The sequence below is a fragment of the Ranitomeya imitator genome, chromosome 2, assembly GCF_032444005.1.
Source record: "Ranitomeya imitator isolate aRanImi1 chromosome 2, aRanImi1.pri, whole genome shotgun sequence".
Classification (NCBI taxonomy): domain Eukaryota; kingdom Metazoa; phylum Chordata; class Amphibia; order Anura; family Dendrobatidae; genus Ranitomeya; species Ranitomeya imitator.
This window is the reverse complement of record NC_091283.1, coordinates 605,397,123-605,421,379: the sequence shown is the minus strand read 5'-3', so window position 1 is coordinate 605,421,379 and position 24,257 is coordinate 605,397,123. Positions and strand designations below refer to the sequence as shown.

At 42.7% G+C, this 24,257-nt stretch overlaps 1 protein-coding gene across 1 annotated transcript in view; it reads right to left on the bottom strand.

Moving 5' to 3' along the window:
- The window catches only part of EBI3 (Epstein-Barr virus induced 3), a 61,036-nt gene that overhangs the window by 14,011 nt on the left and 22,768 nt on the right, over positions 1-24,257 (bottom strand). Inside the window, exon 2 of the mRNA XM_069752442.1 lies at positions 6,658-6,903. Coding sequence (XP_069608543.1) covers positions 6,658-6,903 — 246 coding nt within the window. The remainder of the gene's footprint in view (positions 1-6,657; positions 6,904-24,257) is intronic.

Here is a 24,257-nt window from a genome sequence, read left to right as displayed (position 1 = left end):
CCCTGACACACCCCTAACCCTAACCCTAACCCTAGCCCTAGCCCTAACCCTAGCCCTAACCCTAGCCCTAACCCTAGCCCTAGCCCTAACCCTAGCCCTAACCCTAGCCCTAACCCTAGCACTAAGGGGAAAATGGAAATAAATACATTTTTTTACATTTTATTATTTTTCCCTAACTAAGGGGGTGATGAAGGGGGGTTTGATTTACTTTTATAGCGTTTTTTTGGCGGATTTTTATGATTGGCAGCCGTCACACACTAAAAGATGCTTTTTATTGCAAAAAATAGTTTTTGCATCACCACATTTTGAGAGCTATAATTTATCCATATTTTGGCCCACAGAGTCATGTGAGATCTTGTTTTTTGCGGGACGAGTTGACGTTTTTATTGGTAACATTTTTGGGCAGATGACATTTTTTGATCGCTTTTTATTCCGATTTTTGGGAGGCGGAATGAACAAAAACCAGCAATTCCTGAATTTCTTTTAGGGGGGGCGTTTATACCGTTCCACGTGTGGTAAAATGGATAAAGCAGTTTTATTCTTCGGGTCAGTACGATTACAGCAATACCTCATTTATGTAATTTTTTTTATGTTTTGGCGCTTTTACACAATAAAAACTATTTTATATAAAAAAATAATTGTTTTTGCATCGCATTATTCTGAGAGCTATAACTTTTTTATTTTTCTGCTGATGATGCTGTATGGCGGCTTTTTTTTTGCGGGACAAGATGACGTTTTCAGCGGTACCATGGTTATTTATATCCGTCGTTTTGATCGCGTGTTATTCCACTTTTTGTTCGCCTGTATGATAATAAAGCGTTGTTTTTTGCCTTGTTTTTTTTTTTTTTTTTTTTGCGGTGTTCACTGAAGGGGTTAACTAGTGGGATAGTTTTATAGAGCGGGTCGTTACGGACGCGGCGATACCAAATATGTGTACATTTATTTATTTTTTTTTTTTTACATAAATAAATGGATTTATTGGGAAATGTTTTTTTTTTTTATTTGGGGATTTTTTTTTTTTTTTTACACATTCTATTTTTTTTTTTTTACTTTCTAACATTGTCCCAGGGTGGGACATCTCTGTATTAGATCAGATCGTTGATCTGACACTGTGCATAGCACTCTGTCAGATCAACGATCTGACAGGCAGTTTAGGTGGCTTTCTGGCGCCTGCTCTCAGCAGGCGCCGGCTAGCCAGGTCACTTCATGACCCGGAAGGAGTCCGGCGGCCATCTTGGATCCGGGGACTCCTTCCGGGTCACCGGAGCAACGCGATCTCATTGCGTTGCTCCGGTGGGAGAGCGCAGGGAGCCCCCGTCCCTGCGCGATCCCCCTCTATGCCGCTGTCACTACTGACAGCGGCATCAGAGGGGTTAAATGCCCGCGATCGGCGATAGTGCTGATCGTGGGCATTGCTGCGGGGTGTCAGCTGTCATATACAGCTGACACCCGCACCCGATCACCGCGGCGCTCAGCGCGAGACCGCGGTGATCGGTGCGCCGTACTAGTACTGCTGCTGGCACTAATGCAGTGCCGGCAGCGCAGTACTAGTACGGCGCGTGTCGCGAAGGGGTTAACCCCTTCATGACCCAGGGTATTTTGATTTTTTTGTTTTCGTTTTTTGCTCCCCTCATTCCCAGAGCCATAACTTTTTTTATTTTTCCTCAATATGGTCATGTGAGGGCTTATTTTTTGTGGGACAAGCTGTACTTTTGAATGACATAATTGGTTTTAGCATATCATGTACTAGAAAATGGGAAAAAAATTTAAAAAATTCCAAGTGTGGTGAAATTGCAAGAAAAGTGCAATCCCACACTTGTTTTTTGCTTAGTTTTGTTGCTAGGTTCACTAAATGCTAAAACTGACCTGCTATTATGATTCTCCAGGTCATTACGAGTTCATAGACACCAAACATGTCTAGGTTCTTTTTTATCTAAGTGGTGAAAAAAATTCCAATCTTTGCTAAAAAAAAAAATTGCGCCATATTCAGATACCTGTAGCGTCTCCATTTTTCGTGATCTAGGGTTGGGTGAGGGCTTATCTTTTGCGTTCTGAGCTGACATTTTTAATGATACCATTTTGGTGCAGATATGATCTTTTGATCGCCTGTTATTGTATTTTAATGCAATGTCGCGGCAACCAAAAAAAGTAATTCTGGTGTTTCAAATTTTTTCTCGCTATGCCATTTAGCGATCAGGTTAATGCTTTTTTTATTGATAGATTGGGCAATTATGAACGCAGCGATGCCAAATATGTGTATGTTTGTTTTTTTATTGTTTTATTTTGAATGGGGCAAAAAGGGGGTGATTTAAACTTTTATATATTTTTTTCATATTTTTTAACACATTTTTTTTTACTTTTGCCATGCTTCAATAGCCTTGATGGGAGGCTAGAAGCTGGCACAACTCGATTGCCTCTGCTACATAGGAGCGAAGCTCAGATCGCTCCTATATAGTAGAATTACAGACTTGCTATGAGCGCCGACCACAGGGTGGCGCTCTTAGCAATCTGGCATCAACAGCCATAGAGGTCTCAATGAGACCTCTGGTTGTTATGCTGATGCATCGCTGACCCCTGATCATGTGACGGGGGTCAGCGATGCGCGTACTTACGGCTGGATGGCCGGAAGCGCTAGTTAAATGCTGTCAGCGTTTGACAGCAGCATTTAACTAGTTAATAGTGGTGGGTGAATCACGATTCCACCCGCCGCTATTGCGGGCACATGTCACCTGTTCAAAACAACTGACATGTCGTGGCTTTGTTGCGTTCTCACCGCCTGAGCCCGCACCAAAGAAGAGGATCTGACCTCGGACGTACTATCCCGTCCGAGGTCAGAAAGGGGTTAAAGTATGTGATGCTCATTCAAACATACCTGTGGCAAGTAACAGGTGTGGGCAATATGAAAATCACACCTGAACCAGATAAAAAGGGGAGAAGGTGACTCAGTAATTGTATTGTGTGTCTGTGTGAGCCATACTAAGCATGGAGAACAGAAAGAAGAGAAGCTAGCTGTCTGAGTACTTGAGAACTAAAATGGTTGAAAAACAATCTCAAGGTTAAAGTCCATCTTCAGAGATCTTGATGTTCCTTTGTTCATGGTGCGCAACATAATCAAAAATAGAAGAAGTTTATAACCTACAGCACTGTAGCTTATCTCCCTGGATGCAGACAGCAGAGAAAAATTGATGAAAGGTGTAATGTAGGATAGTCTGGATGGTAGATAAGCAGCCCCAATCAAGTTCCAAAGAAATTCAAGCTGTCCTACAGGCTCAGGGAGCATCAGAGTCAGTGCGAACTATTCGTCGACATTTGAATGAAATCACATGCTACGGCAGGATACCCAGGAGGACCCCACTGCTTACACAGAGACACAAAAATGCTAGACTACAGTTTGCCAAAATGTACGAAAGTAAGCCAAAATTCTACTGGGAAAGCGTCTTGTGGCCAGATGAGACCAAGATTGAGCTTTTTTTGTATAGCACATCATTCTAGCGTTTACTGGAAAAGGAAAGACGCCTGCAATGAAAAGAACACAGTACTTAAAGTCAAATATGGTGGAAGTTGAAAGATGTTTTGGGGTTGTTTTGCTGCTTCTGGAACTGGGTGCATTGACTGTGTGCAAGGCATCATGAAATTTGATGATTACCAAAGGATTTTGGGTTGCAATGTAGCGCCCAGTGGCAGAAAGCTGAGTTTACATCCTAGGTCATGGGTCTTCTAGTAGAATAACGACCCAAACATACTTCAAGAATCACCCAGAAATTGATGGAAACAAAGTGCTGGAGAGTTCTGAAGTGGTCAGCAATGAGTTTGGCTCTAAATCCCATTGAACAGAGGAGAGAGAGATCTTAAAAATGCGTGTGAAGGCGCCTTCCAGTATCAGAGCCCTGGAGAAGTTTGCAAAAGAAGAATGGTCTAAAATTCCAATTGAGAGATGTAAGAAACTTGATTATGGTTATAGGAAGTGAATGATTGCAGTCATTTATTCCAAGGGATGTGCAATCAAATATTAAGTTAAGGGTGCCAACAATTATGCCTGGCCCATTTTTGGGTTTTGTGAGTTGTTCCAATACACACAAAGAAATAAATGTGTGTATAACAGTGGATATGTAATTGCAATAATTTTCTGGGAGAAATACTTCATTTTCTGGAACAATTTCAATTGTGCCAACACTTGAGTGTATGTGGTCCCGAAAATAAAGTCCAATTCAGGCCAATACCATCCAAAACCACTTTTATTCTAAAATATTAAAAAATACTTTCTAAAAACCCAAAAACCCAAATAAAATAAAACAGTACCCTACAGACAATATTGTAATCCAGAAAATGTCAACATGCAAAACATACCAAAAGGTAAATCAATAAGTGAGTGTGTTTCCAGAGAGAGAAATATTAATATATACGTTAGGATAGGTTAGGGTGTTGTGTGTGCTTAAAGGGAATCTGCCAATTAGTTTTTGCTGTATAACCTAAATACAGCATGAGACACAGATTTCAAGGATGTGTTGCTTATTAGGCTGTGTTGTGTTGATTCAATACAATGAATGTTTTATCACCAGGAGAGTATCACTGTCTGGACTACAGCTCACGTGAGCCCCAGTCCAACCCCACCCCTCCTCTGATAAGCAGCTCATGGCCAATAGATAATGTACACAGAAAGCTGTAGTGTGGGCAGGGTTGGCTTCCTGAGCTTACCTACATGTTACATCTAAAAACTCTGATTGTATCTCAACCGCTGCACCTACTAAACTAAGTGACACATCCTTGGATTTAGGACTTCTTTTCCTACATTATGCTGCTCTCAGATGAGGTGGCAAAAATCTAAAGGCAAGTGTCAGATTCCCTTTAAAATGATCCTTCATAAACACATACCTTGATCGGCCACAAAAAAAATATGTGGTGCCCCCTGCTTATGAATTACTGACCCTGGGTACATTACCTACATTTTTCACGCAGAAAAAAATGGCTGCAAAAATGCCCTGTGTGATCATTCCGTTATAAGCTTTTCATAAGTTTCAAAACTTTTATTGACAAATCATCAAGTTCATGCAAAGACTCAATATCTACAGTGTTAAGAAGCTCAGGAGAGGGACAGACGCGCACACAAAATAGGGCAATAACGGAAGCTGGCATGTTTAGGTGGGTTGCGCTGCGGGAATGAAGAGCCTTGGGATTCCAAAACTGCTTTTTATTAATAAATCCATTTTAGAATACCAAGGGTCTTCTTTCATGCAGCACAGCCCACCTAAACATGACAGCTTCCATTTTTGCCAATATTTACAGTGTTGTCTCTTAAAGACTTAGCAAGAAGTACAGGGATTGGACTACAGGAAACTGGGGTGGTTATTTCTCTGATGAAGCCCCCTTTGGACTGTTTAGGACTAGTGATGAGCGAATATACTCGTTACTCGAGATTTCTCGAGCATGCTCGGGGCTCCTCCGAGTATTTTTAGAGCTCGGAGATTTAGTTTTTCTTGCCGCAGCTGAATGATTTACATCTGTTAGCCAGCATAAGTACATGTGGGGATTCCCTAGCAACCAGGCAACCCCCACATGTACTTATGCTGGCTAATAGATGTAAATCATTCAGCTGCGGCAAGAAAAACTAAATCTCCGAGCACTAAAAAATACTCGGAGGAGCCCTGAGCGTGCACGGGAAATCTCAAGTAACGAGTATATTCGCTCATCACTAATTAGGACATCTGGATGAATGATTGTGCAGAGAAGAAAAAGCCAGAGGTACCATGAGTCCTGTGTCATGCCAACAGTAAAGCATCCTGAGACCAATCGTATGTGGTGTTGTTTTTCATCCATGAAGTCAGCTCACTCACAATGTTTCCTAAGAACACAGCCATGACAAAAGAATGGCATCTAAACATCCTTCAAGAGCAGTATCTCCCAATGAGCCGGGGCAATTTGCTTTTTCCAGCATGATAAAGCACTATGTCATAAGGCATTAGTGGCATGTTGGGTTTAGTAAGGTACCAAGTTTCAATCCGACTAAGAACCAGTGGTCAGTCCTAAAAAAGCAGGTGCACAAACAAAAGCACAGAATTATGATTCATTTCAAGCCCTGATTGGGTAATAATGGGTTGTCCTCAGTCAGGATTCGGCCCAGCATGTCAAGCCAGATTGCAGAAGTTTCAAAAATAGGGGTCAACACTGTAAATATCAAATTTTTACATAAACTTGATGTACTTGTCAATAAAAGTGTAAACAATCCATAGAATTGTCCTTCAGTAACCGAAGACGCTTCTGACCAAAAGATCTAAAAACACTGAAGCAACAAAGTATGTGAAAACCAATATTTGTAGTGGCATCAAAACTTGTGGCTATGGCTGAACATTCTGTCTTGTCCAATGTTCCCCTTGCCGTCTGGGGTTCATCATGAGGGTCCAAATGGCCAGAAATGGAGTTCAATAGATAGTGTGTGCAATAAACCTATCAAACAAGGACAAAGTGAATAGCTAGGACTGGCAGACTAGGGGGCCGCTGTTATTTGGGCACTGCGTTGTACTGTTATGGGAATATATTGGAATACTTTGCGGCACTTGTACTTAGTTTTGTGCATCTTCGTTTGTTTGATCATTGGTTTGTTTTTTTTCTACATATCCACGACCATTCAGTAATTAATAACGTGACATAGATTACACTTACATCCAAGTTGTAGTTCTGTTAGGGACAAAGTCTTGTTGCTCTGAGGGTGATGACAGCTGTAATTCCCGCTCTGGTGTTTTTTCGCTTCCGCTAGTGTGAGATTATGACTTCCATTTGAATACGCACCATCGCTCTCGCCAATTTCCCTACCATTAAGCCTCCATTCCACAGATGGAAAAGTAGTATGACAGTGCACTACTATCTCTTTTCCTATTTCCCCAAACTGACGAGTAATTGGAATTACCTCTGTGGAGAAAAGGAGATCAAATATTTCATTAATCCTCTTGATCAGAAATGGATGCATATATTTCTTAAAAGAAACAGCTGTTGGAAATATTATTTGTCCGCAAAATGAATTACTGTACTGGCTTTGTTTCTTTTACTCACTTATATAGCGCCATTAATTCTATAGCGCTTTACCGCCATCATCATCGCTGTCCCCATTGGGGCTCACAATCTGCATTCCCTATCACTAAGTCTTTGGGAGGAAACCCACGCAAACACGGGGAGAGCATACAAACTCCTTGCAGATGTTCTTGGTGGGATTTGAACCCAGGACCCCAGAGCTACAAAGCAACAGTGCTAACCAGTTTTCAGCCTTACTCTAGACCAGTGTTCCCCAAGTTCGGTCCTCAAGAGCCACCAACGGGTCATATTTTCAGGATTTCCTTAGTAATGCCCAGGTGAGAACTCCATAATCTAGGCAGGCATCAATTCCATCACCTGGGCATACTAAGGAAATCCTAAAAACACGACCTGTTGGTGGCTCTTGAGGACTGGAGTTGGGGAACACTGCTCTAGTCACACCACAAATGGTCTTATGTTTGGCAATATATATTTAGATATATGAGAAATAACATTATAAAATCCTTTGGATGACAAACTTAGTAAGCCCATATCAAAATATGTTTTATAAGATGCAGCCATAAAGCTAAAGTAGAATCCATGTCGCTTGGGGAGTGGGAGTACTCATTGCCACATTATAGGGATTGACAGGGCGTCCCTGAAGAAGGACCCCCAAAAATGTAACATTTAATATCACCTCTCCAGTGACACATTAGCATATGCTCATGTCTTTGAAACCGTAGGAAGTGAAAGTTGCAAGTCACACAAGTTCTACCGACTTCCCGTTTTGCATTAGTAGAAACGAGAAACAAACCTCAGAGACTAAACACAATGGCATAGCAAAGACACGATTAGTCTGAACCGTGAATTTTGTGATTCTCTGTTTGTCAAGCGATTGTACCAATACTTGGACCCTGAATGAGTTAGTGTAAGATCCCCAATAATGAATAAGACTATTGTTCCATGTATTAATGGGTAAATACAAATGCTGCTCAGAGCAAGGCTCTAGAAATTCTCTACTATTCATTGTAGTTCATCCTATTCTGAGATGTGGCTCAAGGTTACCAGCAATTAAAAAAAAAAAACCTACAATGCCTATGATATATTCCAATTTGAATTACAGTCTGTGAAAGGTTTTTCTAGTATGTCACAATGATGTATTAAGTGCGTTTTGTGTGAAACTGGAGACTTTAAGGAGGATCTGTCATGTGCCTAAAAAAAATTGGCGTTAAACACTTTGTAAAAATCCCCTGACTCTGCCATTCTTTTCTGTTTTACTCTGCGACACTCTATTGCAGAGATATTCACATCTGTTGATTTTGGAGCGCAGCATGTGAAATCTCTGCTTCCAGATCAACTAGGCATTTCTTCAAAGTCTTCTCTATAGGTGTGCGCTTTCACTCCTCCCTCCCAGACACTGCCAATTACAGTTTGGCAGTGTATAATACTGCTATATCAGCTGCCGAGCCGTGATTGGGAGCGAGGAGTAAAAGCACAAGGCCCCAGAGAAGACAATGAAGAAACACCCAGTTGGTCTGCAAGTCGAGATTTCACATACCGTGCTTCTAAAATAACAAATGTGAATATCTCTGAAATGGGTTGACACTGCGCAAAATAAAAAAAACAGCAGAATCAGAGGATTAACTATTTTCTTTTTTAAGGGACAGGTCCTGTTTAACCAATTTCAAGAAAAGGTATGGGTAGAAAAGCTTTAGCTTCTTTACAATTGCCTAAACTAGAAACCAAGAAACTAAGAAACTAGCAAACCTGAACTATTAATTTACCTTTATTGTTTACAGACATCACTAAGACGTATCCAGCGTGCAAAGCTATATCCTGTATACCCTATTTTTATTTAGCGACAGTCTTAAGCAGTTCTCATTTCATTGTTAAAAAAAGCCATGTCCAAAATTGAGAAATAATATTACGTCAGTGATAAAGATGTCCACTAGGTGGCTCTGATAGCATTTTCTTTGGTTCATAATTCTTATTAACGCAACAGGAGGGAAGGGCTGCAAAACCAAGCAGATTAAAAATAGAGTGAAAACATCACATGGGAGGGTATTGCTGGAGGCGCAAAGAGGCTAGACTGGCTCATCTGGCCAAACAGCAATAATGATAAGATACAATATCAGTTCTCATAATAATAATAAAGTACATGTAACAAAATAAACTAATATGGAAACAGCTCTATTTCATTTCAGGAGATAAATGTAACGCAATTTACTGTTCATTTGCAAAATAAAGTAAGTTTCAAAAATTCTAATTTTATACTATCTTTAAATTTTCTTTAGATGCCTAATGTCTTTATGAAATTGCTACTCCAGACTAACATTCAATTCACATGGAAATGTCATCAACTGAATATCGGTTTCATACATGTAAATGGGACAGTTCCAAGTCCTGGATTGACTCAGGAGGATGTTCCCTATGTTGCAACATCATCGGCACTTTGTGTGAAGGGGGCTGGCTTCTTAGTTCAATAGCTAGGCCAGCTTCCTCCTGTTTCATGACCGATGTATAGAGAAAGAGGCTAACAGCTATTGAAAAGAGCCATTCCTCCAGCCTCCTACATGCAGCAACTGATCCTTGTGTCAAACACAAGCCGTAAATTGAACTTATTGTGACCATCGCAGATACAGTCATGGCCAAACGCGTTGGCACCCTTGAAATTGTTCCAGAAAATAAAGTATTTCTCCCAGAAATGTATTGCAATTACACGTTTTGCTACGCAAGTTTATTTCGTTTGTGTATATTGGAACAATACCAAAAAAACTTGAGAAGAAAAAAATAGGAAATTGGACATAATTTCACACAAAACCCCAAAATAAAATTGTTGGCACCGTCAACTTAATATTTGGTTGCAAACACTATGGAATAAACTGCTATCAATAATTCCTAGAACCATCAATGAGCTGCTTAAACCTATCCACTGGAATTTTGGACCACTTTTCTTTTGCAAACTGATCCAGGTCTCTCATATTTGAAGGCGCTTTCTCCCAGCAACAATTTTAAGATCTCTCCACAGGTGTTCAATGGGATTTAGATCCAAACTCACTGCTGGCCACTTCAGATCTGTCCAGTGCTTTGCTTCCATCCATTTCTGGGTGCTTCTTGAAGTATGTCTTGGGTAATTGTCCTGCTGGAAGACCCATGACCTAGGACCCAAACCCAGCTTTCTGACACTGGGCACTACATTGCGACCCAAAAATTGTTTAATAATCTTCATATTTCACGATGCCTTGCGCATAGTCAAGGCACCCAGTGCCAGAACCAGCAAAACAGCCCCAAATATCTTTGAACCTCCTCCATATTTGACTGTATGTACTGTCTTTTTTTCTCACTCCGTTTTCAGTAAACAGTAGAATGATGTGCTTGGTCTCATCGGTCCACAATACTTTTTCCCAGAAGGATTTTGGTTTACTCGAGTACATTTTGTCAAACTTCAGTCTAGCTTTTTTATGTCTCTGTCAGCAGTGGGGTCCTCCTGGGTCTTCTGCCATAGCATTTCATTCCAATGTCGACAGATATCTTGCGATGATACTGATACAACCTGAGCCTGCAGGACAGCTTGAATTTCTTTGGAATTTGATTGCGGCTGCTTATTCCCCATCCGGACTATCCTGCATTGCAAACGTTCATCAATTTTTCTCTGCTATCCATGCCAGAGAGTTTAGCCTATACTGTGGGTTGAAAATATTTTGATTATGTTGCTCACCATAGACAAAGGCACAAAAAGATCTCTGGAGATAGATTTGTAACCTTGAGGTTGTTGATATTGTTCAACAATTTTGGTTCTCAAGTCCTCAGACAGTTCTCTTCTCCTGTTTCTGTTCTCCATGCTTAGTGTGGCACACACAGACATACAATGCAAAGACTGAGTCAACTTCCCACCTTTTCAGGTGTGATTTTCATATTTCCCACACCTGTTACTTGCCACAGGTGAGCTTGCACAAGTATCACATGCTTGAAACAAAGTTGTTTACCCACCATTTTGGAAAGGTGCCAATAATTTTGTTTGGCCCAATTTAAGGGTTTTGTGTGACATTATGCCCAATTTGCATTTTTTCTGGGGGGTTTTGTGTCGTTTGATTACATACAAATGAAATAAACATGTGTATAACAAAACATGTGTAAGTGCAATAATTTTCTGGGAGAAATACTTCATTTTCTGGAACAATTTCAAGGGTGCCAGCAGTTTCGGCTATGACTGTATTTCTCATACCTGGGCATCTTTGAAGCATTGTACTCAGTTTTTTATCCATTGTAAACATGTTCACACAATATCTTTTCAGTTTGACAATGAATAAGAACCCTTGACACAAGTTATAAGATTGCATACTGTATGTTGGCCAAAATAGTAATTAACGTCTTGTGATTTTGCGGAGATTAGAGTGTTTACACATTGTATTTTAATTAAAAAATACTAGGCAGCTTGTGATCATGTGCAATCAGTAGGCTGATAGTATGGTGCAATACGCTAGCACCTCATAAAAGCACCAAGCATCCCTGCCCTAAATAGTAGGTGTGTTCGTTTTTTATTAGTATTTTATACATCTGCGGCCTCATAAAACTGTTACTAGTTTGCATTCTAATGGGAACAATTATGTCACTTGCCATGAGAAACTGAACTCTTACTAACTGTGTAAACAGTCAACATATGGTTCAAATAATTTCCAAAGAGAAGTTCCTTGGGCATTGGATTGCTGTTGACTAGCTCAGTGCTAACTAGATCCCAAAGGAAAGAAACGTAACTTGGAAAGCACTGATGGCATCTTAGTTGCATCCTTGTGCTGTCTATTTTTCACTAACTATTTTCTAGGAGAAGCTTGAGAAACCATTTTTGCATGCATAGATACTGATGAAACACTCATGGTGAAAACTGACACAATTTAAACACCTTTAAAATCAGTGTCAAGTTCTGAATCAGGCCATATGTAGAGATTGATGGACACCTTGGAAATGGTCATCTACTATATAATTGTCTAAGGGTCACTTCCGTCTGTCTGTCTGTCTTTCTGTCTGTCTGTCACGGATATTCATTGGTTGCGGCCTCTGTCTGTCATGGAAATCCATGTCGCTGATTGGTCGTGGCAAAACAGCCACGACCAATCAGCGACGGGCACAGTCCGACAGAAAAATGGCCGCTCCTTCCTCCCCGCAGTCAGTTCCCGCTCCGTACTCCCCTCCAGTCAGCGCTCACACAGGGTTAATGACAGCGTTGACCACGGTGTAACGCACTCGATTAACGCTGCTATTAACCCTGTGTGACCAACTTTTTACTATTCATGCTGCCTATGCAGTATCAATAGTAAAAAGATCTAATGTTAAAAATAATCAAAAAATAAAAAATAGTTATATACTCACCGTCCGTCGGATCAAGAACAGGCCTTTCCCGCTCCTCGCAACGCCCCGGTGACCGCTCCATGCATTGCGGTCTCGCGAGATGATGACGTGCGGTCTCGCGAGACCGCTACGTCATCATCTCGCAAGACTGCAATGCACTCTTCAGACCGGTAACCGCTTCGATCCAGGGGCCAACGGAAGGGTGAGTATATAACTATTTTTTATTTTAATTATTTTTTTTAACCGGGATATGGTGCCCACATTGCTATATACTGCGTGGGCTGTGCACTATATTACGTGGGCTGTATTATATACTACTACATGGCTGGGCAATATACTACGTGGCTGGGCAATATACTACGTGACTGGGCAATATACTACGTGACTGTGCAATATACTACGTGACTGTGCATTATACTGCATGACTGGGCAATATACTACGTGGCTGGGCAATATACTACGTGAGTGTGCAATTTACTACGTGACTGGGCAATATACTACGTGACTGGGCAATATACTACGTGGCTGTGCGATATACTACGTGACTGTGCAATATACTACGTGACCGTGCAATATACTACGTGACTGGGCAATATACTACATGGCTGGGCAATATACTATGTTACTGGGCAATATACTACGTGACTGGGCAATATACTACGTGGCTGGGCAATATACTGCGCGGGATGTGCAATGTACTGCGCGGTCTGTGCAATGTACTGCGTGGGCTGTGCAATATAGTATGCGGGCTGTGCAATGTACTACGCAGGCTGTGCAATGTACTGCGCGGGCTGTGCAATATACTGCGTGGGCTGTGCTGTACACTACGTGGCCTGTGCTGTACACTACGTGGCCTCTGTTATACACTACGTGGCCTGTGTTATATACTACGTGCGTGGTACTGCACGGGCTGTGCAATGGGCTGTGCAATATACTACATGAGCTGTGCAATATACTACGTGGCTGGGCAATATACTACGTGACTGGCCAATATACTACATGACTGGGCAGTATACTACGTGACTGGGCAGTATACCACGTGTCTGTCCTGTATACTACGTGGCTTTGTGCTGTATACTATGTGGCTGGGCAATATACTACGTGGCTGGGCAATATACTACGTGACTGGCCAATATACTACGTGACTGGGCAGTATACTACGTGACTGGGCAGTATACCACGTGTCTGTACTGTATACTACATGGTTTTGTGCTGTATACTATGTGGCTGGGCAATATACTATGTGGCTGGACAGTATACTACGTGACTGGGCAGTATACTACATGTCTGTGCTGTATACTACGTGGCTCTGTGCTGTATACTACGTGACTGTGCTGTATACTACTTGGCTGGGCAATATACTATATGGCTGGGCAATATACTATGTGGCTGGGCAATATACTGCATCACTGGGCAATATACTACGTGGCTGGGCAATATACTAGGTGGCTGGGCAATATACTTCGTGGCTGGGCAATATACTACGTGGCTGGGCAATATACTACGTGGCTGGGCAATATACTATGTGGGCTGTGCAATATACTACGTGGACATGCATATTCTTGAATACTCGATGCGTTAGAATCGGGCCGCCATCTAGTCACTACATATTATGTTTCCATTTGTTTTTTTAATATGTTTTGTAAAGCAGCTACAAAAAAAACACAGAACTTCACTAAGCAAGAAAATAGTTAGAAACTATAGATTTGTAAGTTTAACCCACATTCTAATAACAAATTAGAGCTAAAAGAGCTAAAGCCAGTAATGAAGTAAGGCTTGCAAGGCAGACCAAGAGCAGTATAAGTATAATGGGATTTTAGGGGTATGTCAAAAGCAAAAGAAAAGTCCAAGATGCTAAAGGATTTTTACAGAATGAAAAGGTTGTTCTCTAAGAAAGCAATTGCAATATCAACTGATCTTCATGGTGCCATCGAAGGAATAAAAGAATCCACACTATCCATAAACAGAGAGATGGTGAGGGAACACTTAGCTAATTTAAATGAATTTAAATCTCCTGGTCCAGATGAATTACATTCTTAGGTGCTATCCAAGAAGTATAATTTCTCCTTGTAGAGATTGACATGCTAAGCATGCCGAGATGAGGAGACTTAAAGCCACAATGCTCCTCTGGGAAATATGCAAATTGTCTCTTCAGAGAGGAAGAGGACTAGAACTCGAGTGCCACCTATTGGAAGTTAGCAATCCTATAAGTCAATGTTGACCCTTTAATGAGCCTTGTCACATGACTTAGGCTAAAAGCCAAACCAGAATCTCAATTTGCAGACACTGTGTTTCGTGGGTACTCCTTCTCCGCAAGGAGAAACGATACTTCTTGGATATCTGTCAGACGCCTCTCACTCAGCCACACCAGATTTCGACTTTGCACTGACAACAGGCAGTACCCTGAAACACAGTGTCTTCAAATTGAGATTCTGGTTTGACTTTTATTCTAAGTCATGTGACAAGGCTCGTTAAAGAGTCGACATTGACTTCTAGGATTGCTACTTCCAATAGGTGGCACACGAGTTCTAGTCCTCTTCCTCTCTGAAGAGACACTTTGCATATTTCCCAGAGGAGCATTGTGGCTTTAGGTCTCCTTATCTCGGCATGCTTAGCATGTCAATCTCCACAAGGAAATATGATACTTCTTGGATATCGTTCAGACGCCTCTCACTCAGCCGAACCAGATCTTGACTTTGCACTGACCAGGGGCAGTACCCTGAAACACAGTGTCTGCAAATTGAGATTCTGGTTTGGCTTTTATCCTAAGTCATGTGACAAGGCTCGTTAAGGGGTTGACATTGACTTTTAGGATTGCTATTTCCAATAGGTGGCACTCAAGTTCTAGTACTCTTCCTCTCTGAAGAGACAATTTGCATATTTCCCAGAGGAGCATTGTGGCTTTAAGTCTCCTCATCTCTGCATGCTTAGCATGTCAATCTCTGCAAGGAGAAATGATACTTCTTGGATATCGGTCAGATGCCTCTCATTCAGCCAAGCCAGATCTCCACTTTGCACTAACGAGGGGCAGTACCCCAAAACTCAGTGTCTGGAAATTGAAATTCTGGTTTGGATTTTATCCTAAGTCATGTGACAAGGCTCATTAAGGGTCGACACTGACGTTTAGTATTTCTACTTCCAGTAGGTGGCACTGGAGTTCTAGTCCTCTTCCTCTCTGAAGAAACAATTTGCATTCTTAGGTGCTGAAAGAGTTGGCAGAAGAAATTGCAGAACAACTAGCCAGAATCTTTGAAAAATCCTGGAAAACAGGAGAAGTACTAGAAGACTGGAGAAGGGCAAAACGTGTCCTTATCTTCAAAAAAGGAAAGAAGACAGAGCAAGGAAATTACAGGCCAGTGAGCCTTACTTCTATATCAGGAAAAATATTTGAACAAATTATTAAACAGCATGTATGTAAGTGCTTGGATAAGAATACAATAATTAACCAGAGCCAGCATGTGTTTGCAGCAAACAAGGCATGCCAGACTAATCTAATTTCCTTATATAATGGAATCACTGACTGGATGGATCAGGAAAATGCGGTAGAGTAGATATAGTTTATCTCGACTTCAACAAAGCATTTGATAAAGTATCTCATACTATCCTTATTGAAAAAATGACCTGGGATTGACAAGGCTACAGTTAGGTGAATGTATAACTGGCTCAGTGATCGTACTCGAAGAGTGGTAATAAATGGTTGCACATCCAATTGGAAAAGTGTTTCAAGTGGGGTATCACAAGGCTCTGTCCTGGCCCTAGTGTTGTTCAATATTTTTATAAATAATCTGGATAAGGGAACAGAAGGTAAACTAATCAAATTTGCAGACATTGCAAAGCTAGGAGGGATAGCTAACACTAGAGAAGACAGAGAAAGGATTCAGAAGGATCTAGATATGCTTGAACAATGGGTAGCGACTAATAGAAGGGTATTTATCAGGGAGAAATGCAAGATTCTACATCTGGACAAGAAAAACTAAAATTACATGTATAGAATGGGTGGAATAGAACTAATCAACAGCACGTGTGAAAAAGACTTGGGTATACTAATAGATCACAGACTGCACATGAGTCAACAGTGTAAAGTAGCATCAAAAAAGGCAAACATAGTTCTAGGATGTATGAAGAGAAGCATAAAATCTAAATCAAGCAAAGTAATTATCCCCCTCACTTCTTCTTGGTCAGACCTCATTCTGGAATACTGTGTCCAGTTATGGGCACCCCAATTTAAAAAAAGACATAAAAAAGCTGGAGCAAGTTCAGAGAAAAGCTACCAGGATAGTAAGCAGACTGCAAAGTATGTCCTAAGAGGAACAGTTTAAAGATCTGGGAATGTTTAGCTTGCAAAAAGAAGGCTAAAAGGGGACTTAACAGCTGTCTACAAATATCTGAAGGGATGTCACAGTATAGAGGGATCATCATTATTCTCATTTGCACATGGAAACAAGAGAAGCAATGGAATGAAACTGAAAGAGAGAATATATAGATTGGATGTTAGAAAAAACTTTTGACAGTTAGGGTGATCAATGAGTGGAACAGACTGCCAGGAGAGGTGGTAACTTCTCTTTCAATGGAAGTTTTCAAACAGAGGCTGCACAGACATCTGTCTGAGATAGTTTAGTGAATCCTGCATTGATGACCCTTGAAGTCCCTTCCAACACTAACATTCTATGATTCTGTGACATATAGAGGCTGAACACCGGATGACACCAGTCCTATTTTATCACATATATGTTTAAAAACAAGCATGTGAAAGAGACCTAAAACAAAGAAACCCCAGCCCACGAATTAATTTAACTGTAAAGGCTCATGAAGATGTCTATGGATCTTGGGCTAATCACAGACCAGAATGCATGGACTGGCCCTGAGTCTCCAAATCGGAGCATGACAGTTTCATATATTTCTTTGACACGGTCAAACAGGGTTGCTGACAGGAATTTCAGGGCCCCATACTGGCAAAATTTTTGGCCCCCTTGAGACTCTGGACCACATATTACCAACACATAGTGACCACATAATACCACATACAGAGAGAAATACCACAACACATAGTGATCAAATAATACCACATACAAGTGACAAATACCGCGACACCATGACCAAACAAAATAATGCTACCACATAGTGACTGAATGCTAAAATACTGATCATTAATTACGGTAATATACAATACTAATATTACCATAAGTGCCATTATACACAGAAACTCTGTATATAGCATACCGTGTATAATGTCAGTGTACATGTAACTCACTAACTTACAAGTGACATCTCTAGTTGAAGATATTCATCTTCGCTTTGCTTCTTCATCCATTGCGAACCACAATCACTTTTTCCAGACAGGGCTCATCTGTGCAGAAAATAACTCAGTTATTTAGAGCACATTACCCAATTTTTCCCCAACTTCTACTCTACATCAGACGTAGAAAAAAAGAGACAGTGTCGCCTTGCATAGTAATAGGACCTCTCCCCACTCAAAACAGTATCCTCAAAAATAAAGTCCATCACAGCAATAATAACATTTCTTAATTAGCCCCTACAGTTATAAAGTCCCACATCCTGGCCTGCATGTGTCTCATTCCTGGCTCCATGTGTCTCCATTCTGCTCCCATATGTACTCCCATCTTGGCCCCATATATGTCTTCCCATCCTGGCCCCATAGGTCTCCATGCTGCCCCTCCATATGTCTCGATCCTGCCCCCCAAATGTCTCCATCTTGCCCTCATAAGTCTGTGGCACCCCAGGAATTCAGGTACCTGTTATGGACCTGGTGGTTAGGAGCACCCGGCACGACCTGATAGTTAAACTCACAAAATCACACAGGACAAGTTCTGGGATGTGGGAGCTCTGCTAACCGCAACCCCTAATCCTATCACACAACTAGAATTAGCCGTGGAGCGTTCCTGACTCTCCCTAGACGCCTCTTCACAGCCTAAGAGCTAGCTAGCCCTAGAGAAAGAAAATATAGCCTACCTTGCCTCAGAGAAATTCCCCAAAGGAAAAGGCAGCCCCCCACATATATTGACTGTGAGTAAAGATGAAAGTCACAAACTCAGAAATGAAACAGATTTCAGCAAAGGGAGGCCAGACTTACTAAACAGACAGAGGATAGGAAAGGTATCTTTGCAGTCAGCACAAAAACTACAAAAGACCACGCAGAGTGTGCAAAAAGACCTCCGCACCGACTCACGGTGCGGAGGTGCCACTCTGCATCCCAGAGCTTCCAGCTAGCAAGACAAAATCATGATAACCAGCTGGACAAGGAAATAATGAACAAATAATAACTATCAGGAATTTAGCTTCTGCTGGAGAAGACAGGTCACCAGAAAGATCCAGGAGCGAACTGAACCAATGCAAGAACATTGACAGCTGGCATGGAGTAACGATCTGAGTGGAGTTAAATAGAGCAGCCAACCAAAGGATAAACCACGTCACCTGTGTAAGGAACCTCAGAAGCAGCAGCTTCACTCACAGCCACCAGAGGGCGTCCATGGACAGAACTCGCCGAAGTACCATTCACGACCACAGGAGGGAGTTCGACAACAGAATTCACAACAGTACCCCCCCCCTTGAGGAGGGATCACCGAACCCTCACTAGAGCCCCCAGGCCGATCAGGATGAGCCAAATGAAAGGCACGAACTAGATCGGCAGCATGAACATCAGAGGCAAAAACCCAGGAATTATCTTCCTGACTATAACCCTTCCACTTGACCAGGTACTGGAGTTTCCGTCTCGAAACATGAGAATCCAAAATCTTCTCCACCACATACTCCAACTCCCCATCGACCAACACCGGGGCAGGAGGATCAACGGAGGGAACCATAGGCGCCACGTATCTCCGCAACAACGACCTATGGAACACATTATGGATGGCAAAAGAAGCTGGAAGGTCCAAACGAAATGACACAGGATTAAGAACTTCAGAAATCTTATATGGCCCAATGAAACGAGGCTTAAACTTAGGAGAGGAAACCTTCATAGGAACATGACGAGATGACAACCAAACCAAATCCCCAACACGAAGTCGGGGACCAACACAGCACCGGCGGTTAGCAAAACGTTGAGCCTTCTCCTGGGACAATGTCAAATTGTCCACCACATGAGTCCAAATCTGCTGCAACCTGTCCACCACCGTATCCACCCCAGGACAGTCCGAAGGCTCAACCTGCCCTGAAGAGAAACGAGGATGGAAACCAGAATTACTGAAAAAAGGAGAAACTAAAGTAGCCGAGCTGGCCCGATTATTAAGGGCGAACTCAGCCAAAGGCAAGAAGGACACCCAATCATCCTGATCAGCAGAAACAAAGCATCTCAGATATGTTTCCAAAGTCTGATTAGTTCGTTCGGTTTGGCCATTAGTCCGAGGATGGAAAGCCGAAGAAAAAGACAAATCAATGCCTATCTTAGCACAAAAGGACCGCCAAAACCTCGAAACAAACTGGGAACCTCTGTCCGAGACAATGTTCTCTGGAATGCCATGCAAACGAACCACATGCTGGAAAAACAATGGCACCAAATCAGAGGAGGAAGGCAACTTAGACAAGGGTACCAAATGGACCATCTTAGAGAAGCGATCACAAACCACCCAAATGACCGACATCCTTTGAGAAACAGGGAGATCAGAAATAAAATCCATGGAAATATGCGTCCAGGGCCTCTTCGGGACCGGCAAGGGCAAAAGCAACCCACTGGCACGAGAACAGCAGGGCTTAGCCCGAGCACAAGTCCCACAGGACTGCACAAAAGAACGCACATCTCGTGACAAAGAAGGCCACCAAAAGGATCTAGCCACCAAATCTCTGGTACCAAAGATTCCAGGATGACCAGCCAACACTGAACAATGAACCTCAGAGATAACTCTACTAGTCCATCTATCAGGGACAAACAGTTTCTCCGTAGTACAACGGTCAGGTCTATCAGCCTGAAACTTCTGACTTCTGCAGCACGCGCCGCAAATCAGGGGAGATGGCAGACAAAATTACCCCCTCTTTAAGAATACCCGCCGGCTCCGGAACACCCGGAGAATCAGGCACAAAACTCCTTGACAGGGCATCAGCCTTCACATTCTTAGATCCCGGAAGGTATGAAACCACAAAATCAAAACGGGAGAAAAAGAGCGACCATCGAGCCTGTCTAGGATTCAACCGTTTGGCAGACTCGAGATAAGTCAAATTCTTGTGATCCGTCAAGACTACCACGCGATGTTTAGCTCCTTCAAGCCAATGTCGCCACTCCTCGAATGCCCACTTCATGGCTAACAACTCTCGATTGCCAACATCATAATTGCACTCAGCAGGTGAGAATTTTCTAGAAAAGAAGGCACATGGTTTCATCACCGAGCCATCAGAACTTCTTTGCGACAAAACAGCCCCTGCTCCAATCTCAGAAGCATCAACCTCGACCTGAAACGGGAGCGAAACATCTGGCTGGCACAACACAGGGGCAGAAGAAAAACGACGCTTCAACTCCTGAAAAGCCTCTACAGCCGCAGAGGACCAATTGACCACATTAGCACCTTTCTTGGTCAAATCAGTCAACGGTTTAGCAATACTAGAAAAATTAGCGATGAAGCGACGGTAAAAATTAGCAAAGCCCAGGAACTTCTGCAGGCTCTTCACAGATGTCGGTTGAGTCCAATCATAAATGGCCTGAACTTTAACAGGGTCCATCTCGATAGTAGAAGGGGAAAAAATGAAACCCAAAAATGAAACCTTCTGAACTCCAAAGAGACACTTTGACCCCTACACAAACAAGGAATTCGCACGAAGGACCTGGAACACCATTCTGACCTGCTTCACATGAGACTCCCAATCATCCGAAAAGACCAAAATGTCATCCAAATATACAATCATGAATCTATCCAGGTACTCTCGGAAGATATCATGCATAAAGGACTGAAACACAGATGGAGCATTAGAAAGCCCGAATGGCATAACCAGGTACTCAAAATGACCCTCGGGCGTATTAAATGCTGTTTTCCATTCATCGCCCTGTTTAATTCGCACAAGATTATACGCCCCTCGAAGATCTATCTTGGTGAACCAACTAGCCTCCTTAATCCGAGCAAACAAATCAGACAGCAGCGGCAAAGGATACTGAAATTTGACTGTGATCTTATTAAGAAGGCGGTAATCAATACAAGGTCTCAAAGAGCCATCCTTCTTGGCCACAAAAAAGAACCCTGCTCCCAATGGTGACGACGACGGGCGAATATGACCCTTCTCCAAGGATTCCTTTACATAACTCCGCATAGCGGCGTTCTCTGGCACAGATAAATTAAACAGACGGCCCTTAGGAAACTTACTACCAGGAATCAAATTAATAGCACAATCGCAATCCCTATGAGGAGGTAGGGCACCGGATTTGGGCTCTTCAAATACATCCCGGTAATATGATAAAAACTCAGGGACTTCAGAAGGAGTGGAAGGCGAAATTGACAACAATGGAACATCACCATGTACCCCCTGACAACCCCAGCCAGACACAGACATAGATTTCCAATCCAACACTGGATTATGGACCTGTAGCCATGGCAACCCCAAAACGACCACATCATGCAGATTATGCAACACCAAAAAGCGAATGTCCTCCTGATGTGCAGGAGCCATGCACATGGTCAATTGAGTCCAGTACTGAGGCTTATTCTTGGCCAAAGGCGTAGCATCAATTCCTCTCAATGGAATAGGATACTGCAAGGGCTCCAAGAAAAAACCACAGCGCCTGGCAAGCTCCAAGTCCATCAAATTCAGGGCAGCGCCTGAATCCACAAATGCCATAACAGAATAGGGCGACAAAGAGCAAATCAGAGTAACGGACAAAAGAAATTTAGACTGTACCGTACTAATGGTGGCAGACCTAGCGAACCGGTAAGTGCGCTTAGGACAATCGGAGATAGCATGAGTGGATTCACCACAGTAAAAACACAGCCCATTCCGACGTCTGTGTTCTTGCCGTTCAGCTCTGGTCAAAGTCCTATCACACTGCCTAGGCTCAGGCCTATGCTCAGAGAATACCGCCAGATGGTGCACAGCTTTGCGCTCACGCAAGCGCCGATCGATCTGAATGGCCAAAGACATAGACTCATTCAGACCAGCAGGCGTGGGAAATCCCACCATGACATCCTTAAGGGCTTCAGAAAGACCCTTTCTGAAAATTGCCGCTAGGGCACACTCATTCCACTGAGTAAGCACAGACCACTTTCTAAACTTCTGACAGTACACCTCCGCTTCATCCTGACCCTGACACAAAGCCAGCAAGATTTTCTCTGCCTGATCCACTGAATTTGGTTCATCATAAAGCAATCCGAGCACCAGAAAAAACCCATCAACATCACGCAATGCAGGATCTCCTGGCGCAAGGGAAAATGCCCAGTCTTGAGGGTCACCACGCAACAAAGAAATAATGATTTTTACTTGTTGAACGGGGTCACCAGAGGTTTCAAAGCAAGAAACAGTTTACAATTATTTTTGAAATTCAAGAACTTAGATCTATCCCCAGAAAATAAATCAGGAATAGGAATTCTGGGCTCTAACATAGGATTCTGAACCACAAAATCTTGAATGTTTTGTACCCTTGCAGTGAGATGATCCACACAAGAGGACAGACCTTGAATGTCCATATCTACACCTGTGTCCTGAACCACCCAAAGGTTTAGGGGAAAAGAAAGGCAAAACACAGTGCAAAGAAAAAAAAATGGTCTCAGAACTTCTCTTATCCCTCTATTGAGATGCATTAATACTTTGGGCCAGCTGTACTGTTATGGACCTGGTGGTTAGGAGCACCCGGCACGACCTGATAGTTAAACTCACAAAATCACACAGGACAAGTTCTGGGATGTGGGAGCTCTGCTAACCGCAACCCCTAATCCTATCACACAACTAGAAATAGCCGTGGAGCGTTCCTGACTCTCCCTAGACGCCTCTTCACAGCCTAAGAGCTACCTAGCCCTAGAGAAAGAAAATATAGCCTACCTTGCCTCAGAGAAATTCCCCAAAGGAAAAGGCAGCCCCCCACATATATTGACTGTGAGTAAAGATGAAAGTCACAAACGCAGAAATGAAACAGATTTCAGCAAAGGGAGGCCAGACTTACTAAACAGACAGAGGATAGGAAAGGTATCTTTGCGGTCAGCACAAAAACTACAAAAGACCACGCAGAGTGTGCAAAAAGACCTCCGCACCGACTCACGGTGCGGAGGTGCCACTCTGCATCCCAGAGCTTCCAGCTAGCAAGACAAAATCATGATAACCAGCTGGACAAGGAAATAATGAACAAATAATAACTATCAGGAATTTAGCTTCTGCTGGAGAAGACAGGTCACCAGAAAGATCCAGGAGCGAACTGAACCAATGCAGGAACATTGACAGCTGGCATGGAGTAACGATCTGAGTGGAGTTAAATAGAGCAGCCAACCAAAGGATAAACCACGTCACCTGTGTAAGGAACCTCAGAAGCAGCAGCTTCACTCACAGCCACCAGAGGGAGTCCATGGACAGAACTCGCCGAAGTACCATTCACGACCACAGGAGGGAGTTCGACAACAGAATTCACAACAGGTACCACAGTAGGATTGCCTTCCTCTCGGGGAGGGTAATGCCATACCTGGAGACAGGAGGAATCTCTTTGGCAGGTAACCTTACATGCAATACATTCTGACTCCAGGCCAGAACGGGGAGCTGTAAACCCGGTTCAAGGGGAACTTTCCTATAAACATCCTGGTCTGGAGGAGGAGTCAGTTAGTCTGGTGCAGACAAGCGGACAGTTAACACTTGGTAGCAGTGAAGGAGCACAGAAGGACTTAGGAGCTAGAGGAGGGCTGTCACCGGGCATCTCTAAGCTGATCGCAGAATCCGGGCACCAGGAGCCCGAGGTCATGAGGATCTACAGGTTCCATGGCTGCACCGGAGGGCAG